Source organism: Aplidium turbinatum, chromosome 14 (assembly GCF_918807975.1).
Source record: "Aplidium turbinatum chromosome 14, kaAplTurb1.1, whole genome shotgun sequence".
NCBI lineage: Eukaryota > Metazoa > Chordata > Ascidiacea > Aplousobranchia > Polyclinidae > Aplidium > Aplidium turbinatum.
The window spans coordinates 13361255-13376046 of record NC_137485.1 but is presented as its reverse complement, the minus strand read 5'-3'; the positions used below and the strand labels follow the sequence as shown (position 1 = coordinate 13376046).

Here is a 14792-nt window from a genome sequence, read left to right as displayed (position 1 = left end):
ACGTTGGTTCGGAAGGCCTGCTATTTGTTCCCTTTTGCAGGGATTTATGGTCTCAGTTCTTAATTTCACAAAAAAAATTTGCCAGTTGATCATATTATAACCTTAAAAACGTAGTTTATGAAATCTCCAGTGACCTCATCCCTATTCCGCGATTCATGACTGTTCCATGATCATTCTTCGTATATTATTCACAGGGCAGGTTGAAGCACTTTCAACCTAACACCCCGTCGAGTGTATGTTGTATATTATTGAGTCATGCTCTTGCCTGGAGTGAACTGTGATAACCCAGCCAAAGCCACAGTTGTTTATTTACCGATTAGGTTAAAATGTCGCAATTCACACCAGCTATCCTATTTTGCGCTGTCGATATATAATTAGTTTGTTGTGAAGACGAACCAAAAGAGAAACTGCTTTTCTCTTCACTGCGACGCCACTCGACATTTTTTGTTCGCTGTATCTCTGCCAGAACACATGCCTTCTAAAGTCTAAACTAAACTACCTAGTTCCCTTTTCATTTAGTCAATGTTTTGTAACTGTTGATCGATGTAAATTTTAGTTATTCTATTGGGTGTGTCACGCGTGGCAGTGATGAGGTAATGGTGATTTAGTTGGATTCAGCGGCGATCTATTTTTATGCTGCAGTGTGATGAATTGACAGAGTAACAAGAGATTTGGTGCCTGCATACTAACCAACCAACCAAGCTGATGCTTCCTTAACTTTACATAGCCGGTAGCTCACACCTGCAAAACGATCATAAACTTTAATTGTTTTTACATTTTCATGTTTTAGCCGTTTTTTTAAATCTGGCTCAGTCGTTCGAATATCGATTGTCCAGCTGTTCTTGGAACAAGTAACACCTTGCGCAACAATGTAATTGGCGACCAGACAAAATGACGTAAACCCCATGTCGAAAACAAATAGCGTAAAATCGTAAACTGTCTCTCTGGCATGCGCGATGGAGGTTACACCGAGTCGAGCCGAGTGGAAAAAATATAATTGCCGTTTAAGGTGTTTGTGCGCAGCAGTGAACAAACGAAACAGTGGAATGTTATTACAGTAGTTTGTAAATGCAAAGATTGAATAATACAATTAGATGAACAAATAGATTATGTCATGGAGGTTTTACAACCCTATCGGTGTGTATCTTTCACGTGTTTTTCTATTGTGTGCATGTATTTGTAAGTCATTATTCTTCTTGCGAAGTGGGTTCCGTTTTTTTTGATTGGTTATTGCCTGGATGTTTCTCCTTAGGTTTGTCTGACAAACCTCACCGTTACTTAACAAATCTTCTTCTGACAACGTTGGAGCAATGTAAATTTACCTTTGCTTGTTTTCGTTGAGTATTCTTCCGTGATCTCAACCCTTATGCGTACCTGTTCGGATTTTATTATTTAAAAACAACTCTTGATATGTGGAACAATTTTCCAAAGTTGTTTATTCACACAATGTTGTTTACTTGCTCACATCTCATTTAATCTGTGGTATCCCGCGTGAAATTATCGTTGCGAGGTTACACAACGGACGTTTGATACCCTCACAATTACTTGGCCAGCACATTCTATTGGATTTTATAAGGAGAATCAAACAACACTCTGACAGTAGTCGAATCTTTGTTTCCTTTGTGAAATTGCTACACCCTTTCAAAAAGTCGCATCCAGACACGATATTTAACAAACAATTAACATAAATAATGCCGTGGTAACACAAAAAAAAATTACACCATCTCACAGAATAAGGTTACTTTTCGTTTTCTTTTCTAAATTCAGTTTGTTTGCGGTAAATATGAACCAAAGGTTCCCAACCTGCCGTTGTCACAAACTCCATTCAACGAGAGAAAATAAATCCCGCGGAACGTTCAAAAGTAATCGTGAGCAAAAATTTAGCAATTTTTTTTTCAAATGCATCAATTTTAGTGCAGTAGCCTACTTGTTAGCGAAATCAATGCATTTACGAACCTCCTTAAAACCTTTCACGGACTTATTCTTTGATAATATAGTTTCCGGAGAGACTTTTCTTTTTTTCATGTTTCCTTAGAAGGATTTGTTGTAGATGTTGTTGAGCTATTTCCAGTCGGTTCATTTATTGTTGTTCAGTTGTCGTTGTCGCGTCTTCTCCGCCACCTTTTTTCCATTTCTTCTAGACCTTGAGCGCTAATCGTGGATTATTTGCTGCTGTTTTTCGTTTTTGAAGCGTTTTTAGATTCACGAAAACCCAAGATATGTTTTACTCATGTCTGCATCATATCTTCTTTGCCAGTTCAATATAGAGCCCCAGTCAGCAACTTAGTCTTTTTTACATTGCTTTAACGTCCGGAGACGCTGAATAATGTCACAACAAATTTGGTGTATGCAAAAAAATGAATGATTTAATGCAAAAACAGAACATTTCCAGACTGCAGACGTTGAATCAATACAAAAATGATGGGTTTTGCTATCTGGGTTGTTTGACTACCTGGCGTCAACTTTCAACTTCCTCCTGTCGGAAAGTGATTGACGTTTTTATACCTGTTGGTTTCAGTTCCGGTTTTGTTTCCACCACTAAATGGCTGAAGCAGTGGCGCTACGGTTAATCAAAATAAATAATAAAAAAAAGCCTACAAAACTGCACATAAACATGTACAGATTCACTTGCGCTGTTGCAATTATGCGTTCAGAAACGAACAAATTAATAGATAAAGTATGCAAGGCTGTTTGTCTTTAGAGAAAATGCTAAATTTTCGTGCACAACTAACCACTATTGGGAAACGATACAATCATATCTTTTACAGAATTTTCAGCATCTTTTTCAAATACTACATCAAATATAGTTTCTTATCATTCTCTAAAACTTTGTGTGGCATTGAGCACTTTTTGTAGTATTAATAATAGTATATATTTATTGTTTTACAAATGCTATGTGCATGTGACAGTTTACGATATCATGTCATATTTACTTTGTGTAGCCTACTTTTAATGGTGAAATTACAGTAAAGGGCATGATTGAATGAGTCATAGTTGTATTTTTAGACATTGACTCACTAAGGTTATTCACCGGTAAAATGCACATTTTTCAGCTTTGTTTACATAGGAGGCAATTTTAATGATACGGCAAACGTTTTGCACCTAATTACTAGATTTTCGGATTGTAATGTAATATACGCATGTTTAGACTTTAGAACAAGTAGAAAATAAGTTGAACAACAAAAACAAGACAAAATCCCTTTCAGGGCACGGTAGCTTGCGTACTGTTGCGACTTTATTGACTTAAACCGTTGCTTGCTCTCAGTGTGAGCAGTGTTTTGCTTCCGAACATTTTCATGTGGGTGAGGCGCTCTTAAAATACTCTTATCACCGCATTAAACTATTTTTTAAAGTTTTTAATATATTTTATTTTGAAATTATGACTGTAATTCAAACATTTTTTCTTTAAAAATTAAATTGTAAGTTTTCAGCGATCAAAATACATTTTCTGAAAATCTTTATTGACAGACACATCTCTTGTTATCTAAGAGGTACTTCAGTATCAACTATCGATTGTGCTATAGACGGTGCATCAGCTTCTAACGTTTGTTTATTTTGCTGCTTCGTCACGGTTGACATGTTTTAAAAACGAAAAGTAGTGGTGGGTACAATGTGACGCACATCGACAAATAGGTAAAATTAATGTGTTACCGCTATCACCTGTTTTGGGAAGCAGTTTTTGATTGTTTTGACACAGTGATTGCAACTTGCTGTAACGGCAGAGTTTTGTATCATTGTCTCGTTTGTTACTATTGGTTTCATATTTATATTTTGTTATCTTATTCGTGTTGTCAGGTGACCGGTTCACAGCCTTTCAACCTCTTATCCCGATTATCCCGCTATGTATTCTCATCTTCAAGCGTTTTTCCTCTATTGGAAATTTGTGATTATTAGTCATATCACTTTTCGTTCCGCCTCGCTGCATTTCTTCGTCACTTTGCATTGCAATGCACGTGAACACCCAGCAACCAATACAATTCTTTTTTTTACGGTGTATTGCGCAGACGTTAAAACGGTGTCAAAAAGTGTAGATTAGTTTCTGGGAATAGGGATTTTCCTACAATATAACTGGTTTCCGCCCCAGTAAGTAGACATGGTCGCATTAATTTTGTGTTCAACCACAGCATCATTGTGTGCTGGGTTTTATTTGCCATATTTTGACATGGGAGCCTCGATTTTCTGGGTCCAATAATTCGAAAAATGTGAGTTTGACATTTCGCCGGAGATACTACGCTTAAAAGACTCCAGTTGTGTTTTTTTTTCATTTTTCTAGTGCAAACTTTCCATTAATTCAAACACAATCAAAATGTTTTCAAACGTTGAATGATTTACAGTTTTGAACACTGCAAAAGAATTCTAAAATTCTTTCGTAACTGAGCTAATATTACAAAGGGCAAGCGACTACATTATATGTTCAAGAAATATATAGTGCCTTTCTTTTTGTTAATACTTTTTGTCATTTGTGCTTTTAGGTTTATTCTTTAAATTTCATTTCTTCAGTTTTTTTTCCAAGCAAAACAATAATTAAATTTGAGTGACGAAGCGGACGCTGATTTTTGCCGTCACCGTGTCGCCTAATTTCACCTTTGAGATTTTTTGCCTGTGCAGCGAGGTCAACGTCATATTGAAATTCAGTGTGCATGTAAAAAGCTGACGATCCGCATGAATTGTAAAAGCGACAGCAACTTGTATCCTATTTGCAGCTCCTTGAACCTATATTGGTTTGAAGTTAAAAGTTACATTTTTTTTTTCATTAGTTTAAACTGTTAATAAACACATGAACTACAATTACCTTCCAGATTTTAAGTTGGCTGGCATTGCCCCAGGAGCCTGTGTACTTTTATTACGTTAAAATAACCGTTGATTGTGTTTAAAATGGTACAAAACTACTGCAAGTTTGTTTTTAGCCAAGCGAAAAAGTTCTTTGTAATGTGGTGTCTTTCAAGCACTTGCAATAGTGCCTTTCTTTTTGTTAATACTTTTTGTCATTTGTGCTTTTAGGTTTATTCTTTAAATTTCATTTCTTCAGTTTTTTTTTCCATGCAAAACAATAATTAAATTTGAGTGACGAAGCGGACGCTGATTTTTGTCAAACTCTGTTTCGGTTTTTCGATGTTATTGAGAATTACGTTACGCAATGGAGCCTTCATTTAGGATGCAACCGAACGATTAAACAGAAGGAAATAAATCAGCCAGATTCGGAAACTTGTATAACTCATTGACAAAGCTTTCACCGCCGTAAAAGCGGCTTCATCAGTACCTTATTTTATCAAAATTTATACTGTAAAAGCCGCTTTCACAACTATTAATAAATTGTACAATTTTCCGAATTTGGCTGATTATATTTAGTCGCAACGGCCGAACTTCTTCTGTACATTTTTGCACCGATCTATTTCCAATGTCTATTAAACCGGACCAGGGTGCATGTTGCAATTCGACCGTTCGATAGTGTTTGACACAGTCAATTAAATCCACGAGTGTTCAGCTGACATCGTAGCGGTTTTCGAGGCCTTTGTAGTTGATCGGTGCACAGTATGATGACGTATTGTAATTACTCGCGGCTCGCGGGCCACTTGTTCATTTGTAGGCTGTCATGACTCAATATTTACAGAAACTGTCGTTTAATTTCGCTTTTTTAAGACTTCACTTATTGTTTATATAACACACTTGTATTACACAAAAATGGAGTGATTATTCTCATGTCAAAAGATATCAAAATAACGTTAGAGTAACAGGCAACCAAATAGATTTCCACATAATTGCTGTTATGAACCAAAGCATGTCAATGTTCAATTGTTCATTGACTTTTATCCACAAAGGGAATATTACTCAGCCACAAGTTTTATAATGTAAATGTAAAAAAGTGACTGGTTTGCTGGTTTGGGTAAGATGATCAATTACAATTTGATCTCAGGATTGTCACTTGCCCAGCATGTGGGAATAAAACCGTCCAAACTTATTTCAAAATCAAACCAATGAAGCGTTACGGAGTCAAACCATCTTTGTATGTCTCTTGCACAATGGTGGGGTCACTTTTTTCAAAATAAAAACATTCGTGTCACACATTGAGATAAATAAAACAAAACGTATACAAAGAAAATCGATTCGGATTGTATCACAATTAAATGATCGTTAGGATTGCGCCAAACTTAGTTAATCGGCCACAATTAGAGATGTCTGTCACGTATTTCTTTGTTTTGCTTTGATCAGTGGTTACAAATTCCGGTAAGAGATTTGCTTACAAAGCAATGTCAAGAATTCAACGGCTGAGAAATAGTGGACGTCCATGTTGCTTGGCAGTATTACCAAAAACGGTATTATTGTATCGCTAGATGAACGACGATTGACAGTGGTAACATTCTGCTTAACCGTATTCTACAAATTGAAGTGTTAAAAAGACATATTCGTATGTGTAAAGTGCTTGTATTGCTTACTTTATAGTTAAACCGCAAGAAATGTGAAGTGTTTTATCTGAACGCCGAAATGTCACAAGAAATGGATTGCAACACCTGTAATTCTTTCTCTTGTATTTTTTCGCTGACACAGCGTTTCTGTCCTCATCAGTTACAGAAACAGAACTGTTGTTGATTCTGTTAGCCAGCTTTCCTCAGCCCTAACCATGTGTTGTTGACAATAGCATACGTTGCTAAGCTACGGAAAACTGGCCTGTGTTGTCACTAACTTTCTTCTTAGTTTAGTGTCAATTGAGGTTGAAATTTGGTTTTCAATAGAAAAAATCTTGATGCAATATTTTTCTGGTAAACAAATCTTTCGTAAACTCACTTATGCACCCTTTTCACTTGCTGATTGGCTCAGTGACGAGTGGGTTGACCATTGAAAGTGCCGTCACCGTGTCGCCTAATTTCACCTTTGAGATTTTTTGCCTGTGCAGCGAGGTCAACGTCATATTGAAATTCAGTGTGCATGTAAAAAGCTGACGATCCGCATGAATTGTAAAAGCGACAGCAACTTGTATCCTATTTGCAGCTCCTTGAACCTATATTGGTTTGAAGTTAAAAGTTACATTATTTTTTTTTCATCAGTTACTTTAAACTGTTAATAAACACATGAACTACAATTACCTTCCAGATTTTAAGTTGGCTGGCATTGCCCCAGGAGCCTGTGTACTTTTATTACGTTAAAATAACCGTTGATTGTGTTTAAAATGGTACGAAACTGCTGCAAGTTTGTTTTTAGCCAAGCGAAAAAGTTCTTTGTAATGTGATGTCTTTCAAGCACTTGCAATCCACTTGAGATGATTTAAAAATAAAAGGGGTCTGGTTTTACTAATGTAGCAAAAATTGCCACGTGTTGCGTTGCACCAGCAAAGTTGCGTTTTTACATTGTCATCACAGGAACGTTGTGAAACTGCAACTTTGCAATTTGGAAAATAAATACCTATGTTTAGATTGCTTTGGTCACGCCCTGGAGGATTTCCTGCGTTGTGTGTGCTTTTATAAAAACGAGTTATGATAATATACATTAGTTTGCCTTGAACACAGCCAGCAAATAAGTCTATTTCTTGCAATGATTTAATTCTGTCAGCGGTAATCAATGTAAAAAAAAGAATCGGTTTGTTGGCTGAGAATTGCCAATGCAGTGCATCGTAAATCAGATGATGTGAGTAATTCAAAAGCTCCCAATAGATCAATACCGATCTATTGTCACAAAAACCCCTTTTATGAAAAACTGACCGGTATTGACAAACGATGTACACTAATATGTAAAAAATCATGAATTTTGGAGTCCAGTTTTGTTGTGTTTTTGTATTCATACAAAACCCTGTCCATCATCATACATTTTTGTCCAAATTGCGTTTCTTTTACCGTAATAAAACACCTATACGTTTTTGTGACAGCTGACAAGAACTTTCAGTTCGTCATTGCTTTTTTTCTTTTTTTCTCTTTCGAACCTCTCTCGCCTCCGTATGGCGGCTTGATATGGTGCAATCACACACGGAGTCATCTTCCCTCACGTCACTCCTCAAACAATCCCGTCTTTGAAGCAAGTCCGGGCTTGCCTTTTTAGGGGGTTGATGCCGTTTGTGCTGAGTTTTGGCATGGCAGTGGTGAGCATGCGTTTTTTTTTCAAGTCAAGCTACCGAATTTATATAGTTTTGATAGAATGCACAGGCAGCCATCACAGGCCTATTGCTGTGTTGTCAATATTTTGTTGCGTAGTCAGAAATTACAAATCAATGACAAACACGCGTGAGATTAACATATGAATTGCAAAGTCGTGCACCAGACTTCAGTTCAGCATCTTGCCTGCGGTTCATTTTTCTAAACTTTGTCTAACATATGCTGATACTTGTTTAAATCTTTGAACCGGACTCTTTTCATGTATTGATTTTGGGCTTAATTTATCGAGATTAATATTGGACGATTACATCAAGGGCCTAAAGAAGCCGAATTACGAGTTTGATGGTTCACTTTACACACATACGAGTAAGCAAAATCGCTCTAAAGTGACATGATCAAGTTTAACATGACCTACCGTACAGTACTGCAGATTTTGGGTTCATTGCAGGCTTTCGTGTTTTAATTGCACTTATCCCGATAAATCCTCATAAAAAGTTGTTGAAATTGTCTGTTTATGTTGTTTGGTCGGTCCTCATATTTGTTGAGTGGATTTCAATTTTAGTTTACAAAAGATATATACCAGGAGTTTATCAATGTGAAGGCACCTGTCAGTCAGTTAAATATCAGATAATTAGCACTTATTCATGTCGCAATTGCCATTGTAGTAAAGGGTTTTTTTAAACGGCCACTTACGTGAAACTACTTCGATTTCAATTGTTCTAGCTTCAGTCACGTCACGATAGTTGTAGAATTGAAAATGACATTTTCGTTTTTTTCTTAGTTATGGTTACAGTTCACAACTCGTCGGTATCAGCGCATTTCTGCAGTCACCTTCTGTCAGGTCATGAGTGCAAGTCAATTTTTTTAGATTCTTTATTGATTAATATAGTTTTTTTTTCAATAAAATTTTATTGAAATACTATTGTGAGGGGTAGCCTAGCCAAATGATTGTAAAGTTTAAACATTAGAAAAAAAAATTGTATTTTTGTTGTTGAAAGTTTTATTACTGTGATATTATATAGCATACAGATGTTGGAAGGTTCATAGCGTTGAGAAAAAATATGTAACATTTCCATAATTTAGCGTTAGTGAGTGTGTTGTAGAACGAACGGTTTCAAATCGATCTGTTTTTACATGTACGCTCCCGAGGCATAATTATTGATGGCGCAAGAGGGAAGCCTGCATACGTTTGTCTCCATTTATCAGAAGTCCGTTTAATAATTCTATTCAATACACACGTAATTGGTTTTACGCCATCACTCCTACAAGTAAACAGCGCAATTTTGGAATAGACATTCGTCCCTTACTCAGACAGACATTTAAAAAAAATCTGGTTTGTTTTTATTATGATGGGACCAGACAAACTTGTGATCAGTCAGTCACCTATCGCGATGTCTGCTTTCAAAAGTCTTTGTTTTTCTCATCGCTTGCCACCATTGTTTGGCTGCTTGGATGTTTTGTTACAAATTTCCAAACTTTATGACGCACCATCGGCTTGGTTGAAAATGAGTCAAATGTATGTTTCAAAATTACTAGGCGTTTCTGTGATAAAAAACAGCAAGAGTTCCACACTCATCTGATGAATTGAATAGCACATGCAGAAACATACAGGTTATTTTATTGCTTCACTGATGCTTCGTGCGAAATGGTAATTTGCATCTTCAGAACGAATAACGTGCAATGTAAAGTTGTGTGAAAACATACACTAAAGTGCGGATGAACCTAAAAGAAAATCGTTTGATTCTAAACGTATTTAACATTATAAAACAACTCGCATGTTTCTGCTTTTACTTTTTCTTTCTTTGGATAAATAATGCAGCAGTTGCTAGAGAATTTATTTATCAATAGTAAATAAAATTAGCCAAGTTGCATCATTTTTGTAAAGTTGTTTTTATCACGATCTGAAATGCATAAATAAACCGTATTTAGGGTAAAAATGCAAAAACTAACAAGTGAACTTATAACTCTGCGAAAGTTCTTAGTTTATGAACAATTTCAACAGTGTGCAGTATTGATTGCGAAAATCATTGAACACTTGGAAATCAGACCTTTAAAATTTGTAAAATTCGGGAGAAAATTTATATTAACAATCAATCACTGTAACCCAGATAGCGAATCAGTCGTTTTTTTATATTGATACAACGTCTGCAGACGTACAATTAATGTAAACAACGACTGATCGGCTGTCTGGGAAATTACTTAGTGACAAAATAGCAATAAATTCTGGCCATACTATATATACACTGATGCGAAAAAATTACCGACGTTATTTTTCTGCGTTTGCTTGACGCTCGATTTTGTTGATCTAGCCGCATCTTGCATGAATGGTCTTGAAGTTGTGTCTTATTTCGGGATGAAAATTAGAACTTTTAGCTGCTTCCGCGGTTGCGTTTTTACCAACGGACACCGACTACAGGATTAAAAAAAGTTTGTTTTCCTTCTTTTGTTGGTGAGATAGCGCAGCGGATAAGGTGCTCGCTTTCCGATTATGCAATTCTGGTTCGGATCCCGGCTTAAGCTGGTTGTTAAAAAAACACTACTCGCCTCTACCCAGGGTGTAATAAGTTGGGTGGGCGTGGTTGCTGAAGGAAAGGCGGCCGAGAGAAAGGAACTGGCCAGTGGCCCTCTTGTTAGTGCAATGAGAACCTCATCTTCTCATCCCCCGATGCTTGGATTAATTATGGGACTCACCTTTTTTCTTTTGTTCTCTTCTTTAGAAATTGTTTGTGTCTTTACATTCGCCCGCTTTCACCTCATTTGCCATTGTTTATCATCAGCGCTTTGGTATAAGTAGCAATGTCATCGTAGATTGGCGGCATTCATCGACTCAGCGCCCGGGAGGCCAACCAATTAAGATCGGGCTCATTTTCTGCTCTCGTGTGTTTAAAACGACGAGCAACACCAGGCCACTGTTCAGTCCGATGTGTTGTGGTCTCAAGACAACACGTAGACTTTGTCAGAATCCGAACGCAGCATCGATTGTGCAATCACTTTGCAAATTACTTTATCGTTGGAGTTGTGCCAGCTCACTGCTCTCACCATGGCTTGCAGGGAATAATTGATTGACGATAATGATAGGGTTTACTTCACATCAATTCAGATCCGATTTACTACAGTGTTATTGCATGCAGGGCACTAGCAGTTGGCAGTCAAAATTGCTACAGTTGTAGATTGTGATAGACTATGTGGCAGATATTCAATAGTATACTGGATAATTGGCTTTATTTTCGCATTACCTTGCATTGCGCACCGTGCAACAGCTACGAAATATTAACAGAAATTTGTCTATGCAGATTGTAATGTATTTATATCATATTTATGTCTTAAGAAATTTTATGTGAAGGTCTGCGGTAAAACTGAATTATATTTACAAGATGGATTCCTTACTGAGGTTTGTTTTTTGTTACTATCAAGTGCAACTTGCAATGCAAATTTCCACTGTTTCTGTTATATAAGATATTGCAAGTCAGCAAACAAAATGTCTTACAATAGCAATCTATTTATGGAAAGCATTGAAGGAAATCTTTCATCATACTCAGCTGATCGCACAATGTGTTGCTATTTGTTTGCTGAGAATATTTTTTTTTTTTCAAAGGAAGTTTTTTAATCTACAGAAAACCCGTGTGTTAGACCCAGCCGTATAAATTTTGCGTATTGTTGTTTGGATATCAAATTACTTTTTGAAAAGAAAACGTCGAGCAGAGCTTTCCAAAGTTGCATGTGCAGATTACTGTCACGTCAAGAATCATCAGCCGTAAGCTTGTTTTGCGATTTAGGTTTTTGACAGCTTCAGGTAGACAAAAATAACCTAAACATGTACAGTACTGTATTTTTTTCGTAAAACTCCAGTCAATTCCAATTTTTAGTTTACAAAGACTTTTTTTATTTTTTTTGTTTATATACAGTACAAAGGCTATTGTGCGCAAAATGCCAATATTTATCGATATTTTGCAATTTTATCATCTTGAGTGGTACAAAACTGCTTTTTTTATCCAAGAGTGTTTTTTTTTGGTTCCTTGAAAGATGTGGTAATTTGTCGTGCATGAGCCATTGTTGTGTTGAAATAGGTGTTGAATGTTACTTTCGATGATTAGGTCAATTATTTTTCCAGGAAATATGTCTGCAACCTGCGTGGTGGGTTGTAGCTTTGTCTTGGTTTGAGGTATAAAGAAAACATCTTCAGTAAATCTGTTGCTTTACAAGTCTAATTACGGTAAATCAACGTCAAACAATGGTAAATTTTCCACAATCCGAAACAATGTCATCGCGATTTTTTTACCTACATAGTCAAACAAACAAGTAAAGGTCCGCGTTGTTGCGAAAAATCTATTGGTTTGTTGTTGCATCACTTTCTGCTGCTGTATGTGGTTAAATGATGACTTTGTCATCTTTTGAGGTTGTATTGTTGTAATCGCTTCAAATTGTCCACTACCAAATTATCTCACATCACGATAAAAAAGTGCAAGTTTAACAAATTTTGCTGCAGAAACAATAAGGTAATCAAATTCGCTCACACGATGGTCACCTTTTCTTGCTAATCGGTTGCAAGTGATTGCAGAGTATGATGCCTATAACTCAGCTGTTTGTTTTCCAAAAATCGATGTGGATTCAACACAGCGAGTTTTAAATGCTTTTCGTCACTCGCCCATGTACTTTGTTTGCTCATTATCTTTTTGAAAGCAAATTTTGTCTTTAAAATCTTGTATGTTTGATAATGAAAGTTAATGATTGTACATTTTTCTTTACTTTTTATGGATGTGATGACGATTTTGATAATGCATCATAGCACAATTGCTTACCTGCAGTTTACATAATCGTGAGTTCAACTTTTATTTAGTAATCTTTACGTAACTTTACATTCAGTTTACATCGACACGAATCTTCATTGGGTGAAGAAAAATCCTCCCGTCCTCATCAGATGTCGGATCATAAAGATGAGGAGGCAGGAAGAAATGGCCGCGGTTTGGAGAAGAAGGCGAGTTTCAGCATCAGATTTAAGAAGATGATGGCTTCGACTTCTAACAAGTATGACATGGCTAGTCTTACTTCTTCTAGTCAACATACCAAAATACATGTGCCGGTTTTCATCGTTGACAACGTAAAAGAACCCCAGCAAGAAAAATTGATCCTTTTTTACATTGATTCTACGTCTGCAGACGTTGGCTTAATGCAAAACGGACCGTTTCTTAGAGCTGGAACATTTATTGTTGCTTATAGTCGTGGGTTGTTGTTGTCTTGTGATTGAGTTATCATAGGAAGTTTGTATCTATACAACGAGTGGATCGCTTCAAAACATCAAACTACTCTATGTCCGCTTGTGATTTCATCCGATTTCTCTTGATAGCGAATGTCTTCCTTCCTTAACAATCCATAAATTTTGGCGTGAATCTGGCTTGAGCGAAAGCAAATCGGAATAAAACAAGTAGAATGCATTAAAACGTTTGATAAATATTTTGTTTTATTCTTGATGTGTCATTTTACTATTGTTTTTTAACGTTAACTTGTAAACGCATAGACACACGTTCCAATAAATCGAAACTCGACTTCCTTATTAATTTGAAACTAACATATCAAGACTTAACGAGCTTAGGCTGCATTGAATGGTGAAATCGCGATGGAGTGTATTGTTGGGTTACAATTATTATCAAAGTGTTTTCGCGCTTGAAACTGACAGTGATTGCATCACTTGTTTTTCGCAAATTTTTTTTAAAGCTTCCCATTGTTTTTACCTGCCTATTACCAAGCAAATTCTATCTATACCTTGAAAGCAACAGAACCCAGGCAGCAAAATCCGTCATTTTTACATTGATTCAACGTCTGCTGACGGATTTTGCTGTCTGGGGATTGCGCAAATGACTTTCCGCCTTTCTGGCGCAATCAAACACGTCTCTCTGCATCTTCATACCGGAAATGACGAAGGTGCATTTCCGCTTGTTCTGCTGCATTGACTTTTGCAAATGTTTGTTGACCAGAAAAGTGCTTCTGCACAATGTCTATGCATATCAACGCTTTTGTGAAAGATATCTGCCATGTCACTTTCTCTTGCAGCAATTATGGCAAACCAACAAATCGGTCATTCTCTGATTTGTCTGTGTCAAATCGAAACATTAAGATTTCCTGATCGATTTCTAGAATTCTGTTTTGTTGGTGTTTGGGCAGTCATGCTTCAGGTGTTTATTGTCAGCATACAACACCTAAAAGATATTTTTACCAAGTTTAATTTTTTTTTTTCACAATTTTGTCGTATTTATCATGTGACCACATACTTTGCCCAACTTTTCCTCGTCTTCGATCATGATCGGTGCCTCGTTTGAATTCTTTCTTAACCCTGACAAGATTCGAACCCTTGCTTAACCGGAGCGACGTGCTCGGCTATCGAGTTGGCTTTTCAAGAAAGCGAATTGAAACGCAGATGTTGCCATGTGGCTGCTTCTGACAATTCTTGCTTGTTTGTCGATCTTTAGAGTTACGCAACACACTGCTTTAGATTTGAATAGCAGGAAGTGGTCGCTCATAGTCGCTTGATGAATTGTTGCAACCCAGCATGCACAAGAAAACTGGTCTTGAAGCGGCAATCACACTTGCAATTAACATGATGTCGTCATTAATGTTTGAGCAACGTCAAGAATTCATTCTTACAACCAAAATAAATACAACAATAACATCTTTTACCTGTTAGGAGAAATAAAAAGCAAATATGAAAATTTTGTT

At 36.6% G+C, this 14792-nt stretch overlaps 1 protein-coding gene across 1 annotated transcript in view; it reads left to right on the top strand.

Annotated features, from left to right (window-relative positions):
- LOC145783198 (uncharacterized) overlaps positions 1 to 14792 on the top strand; it is a 30818-nt gene that overhangs the window by 5946 nt on the left and 10080 nt on the right. The window contains exon 5 of the mRNA XM_082594999.1: positions 12945 to 13106. Within this exon, the coding sequence (XP_082451125.1) occupies positions 12945 to 13106 (162 nt within the window). The remainder of the gene's footprint in view (positions 1 to 12944; positions 13107 to 14792) is intronic.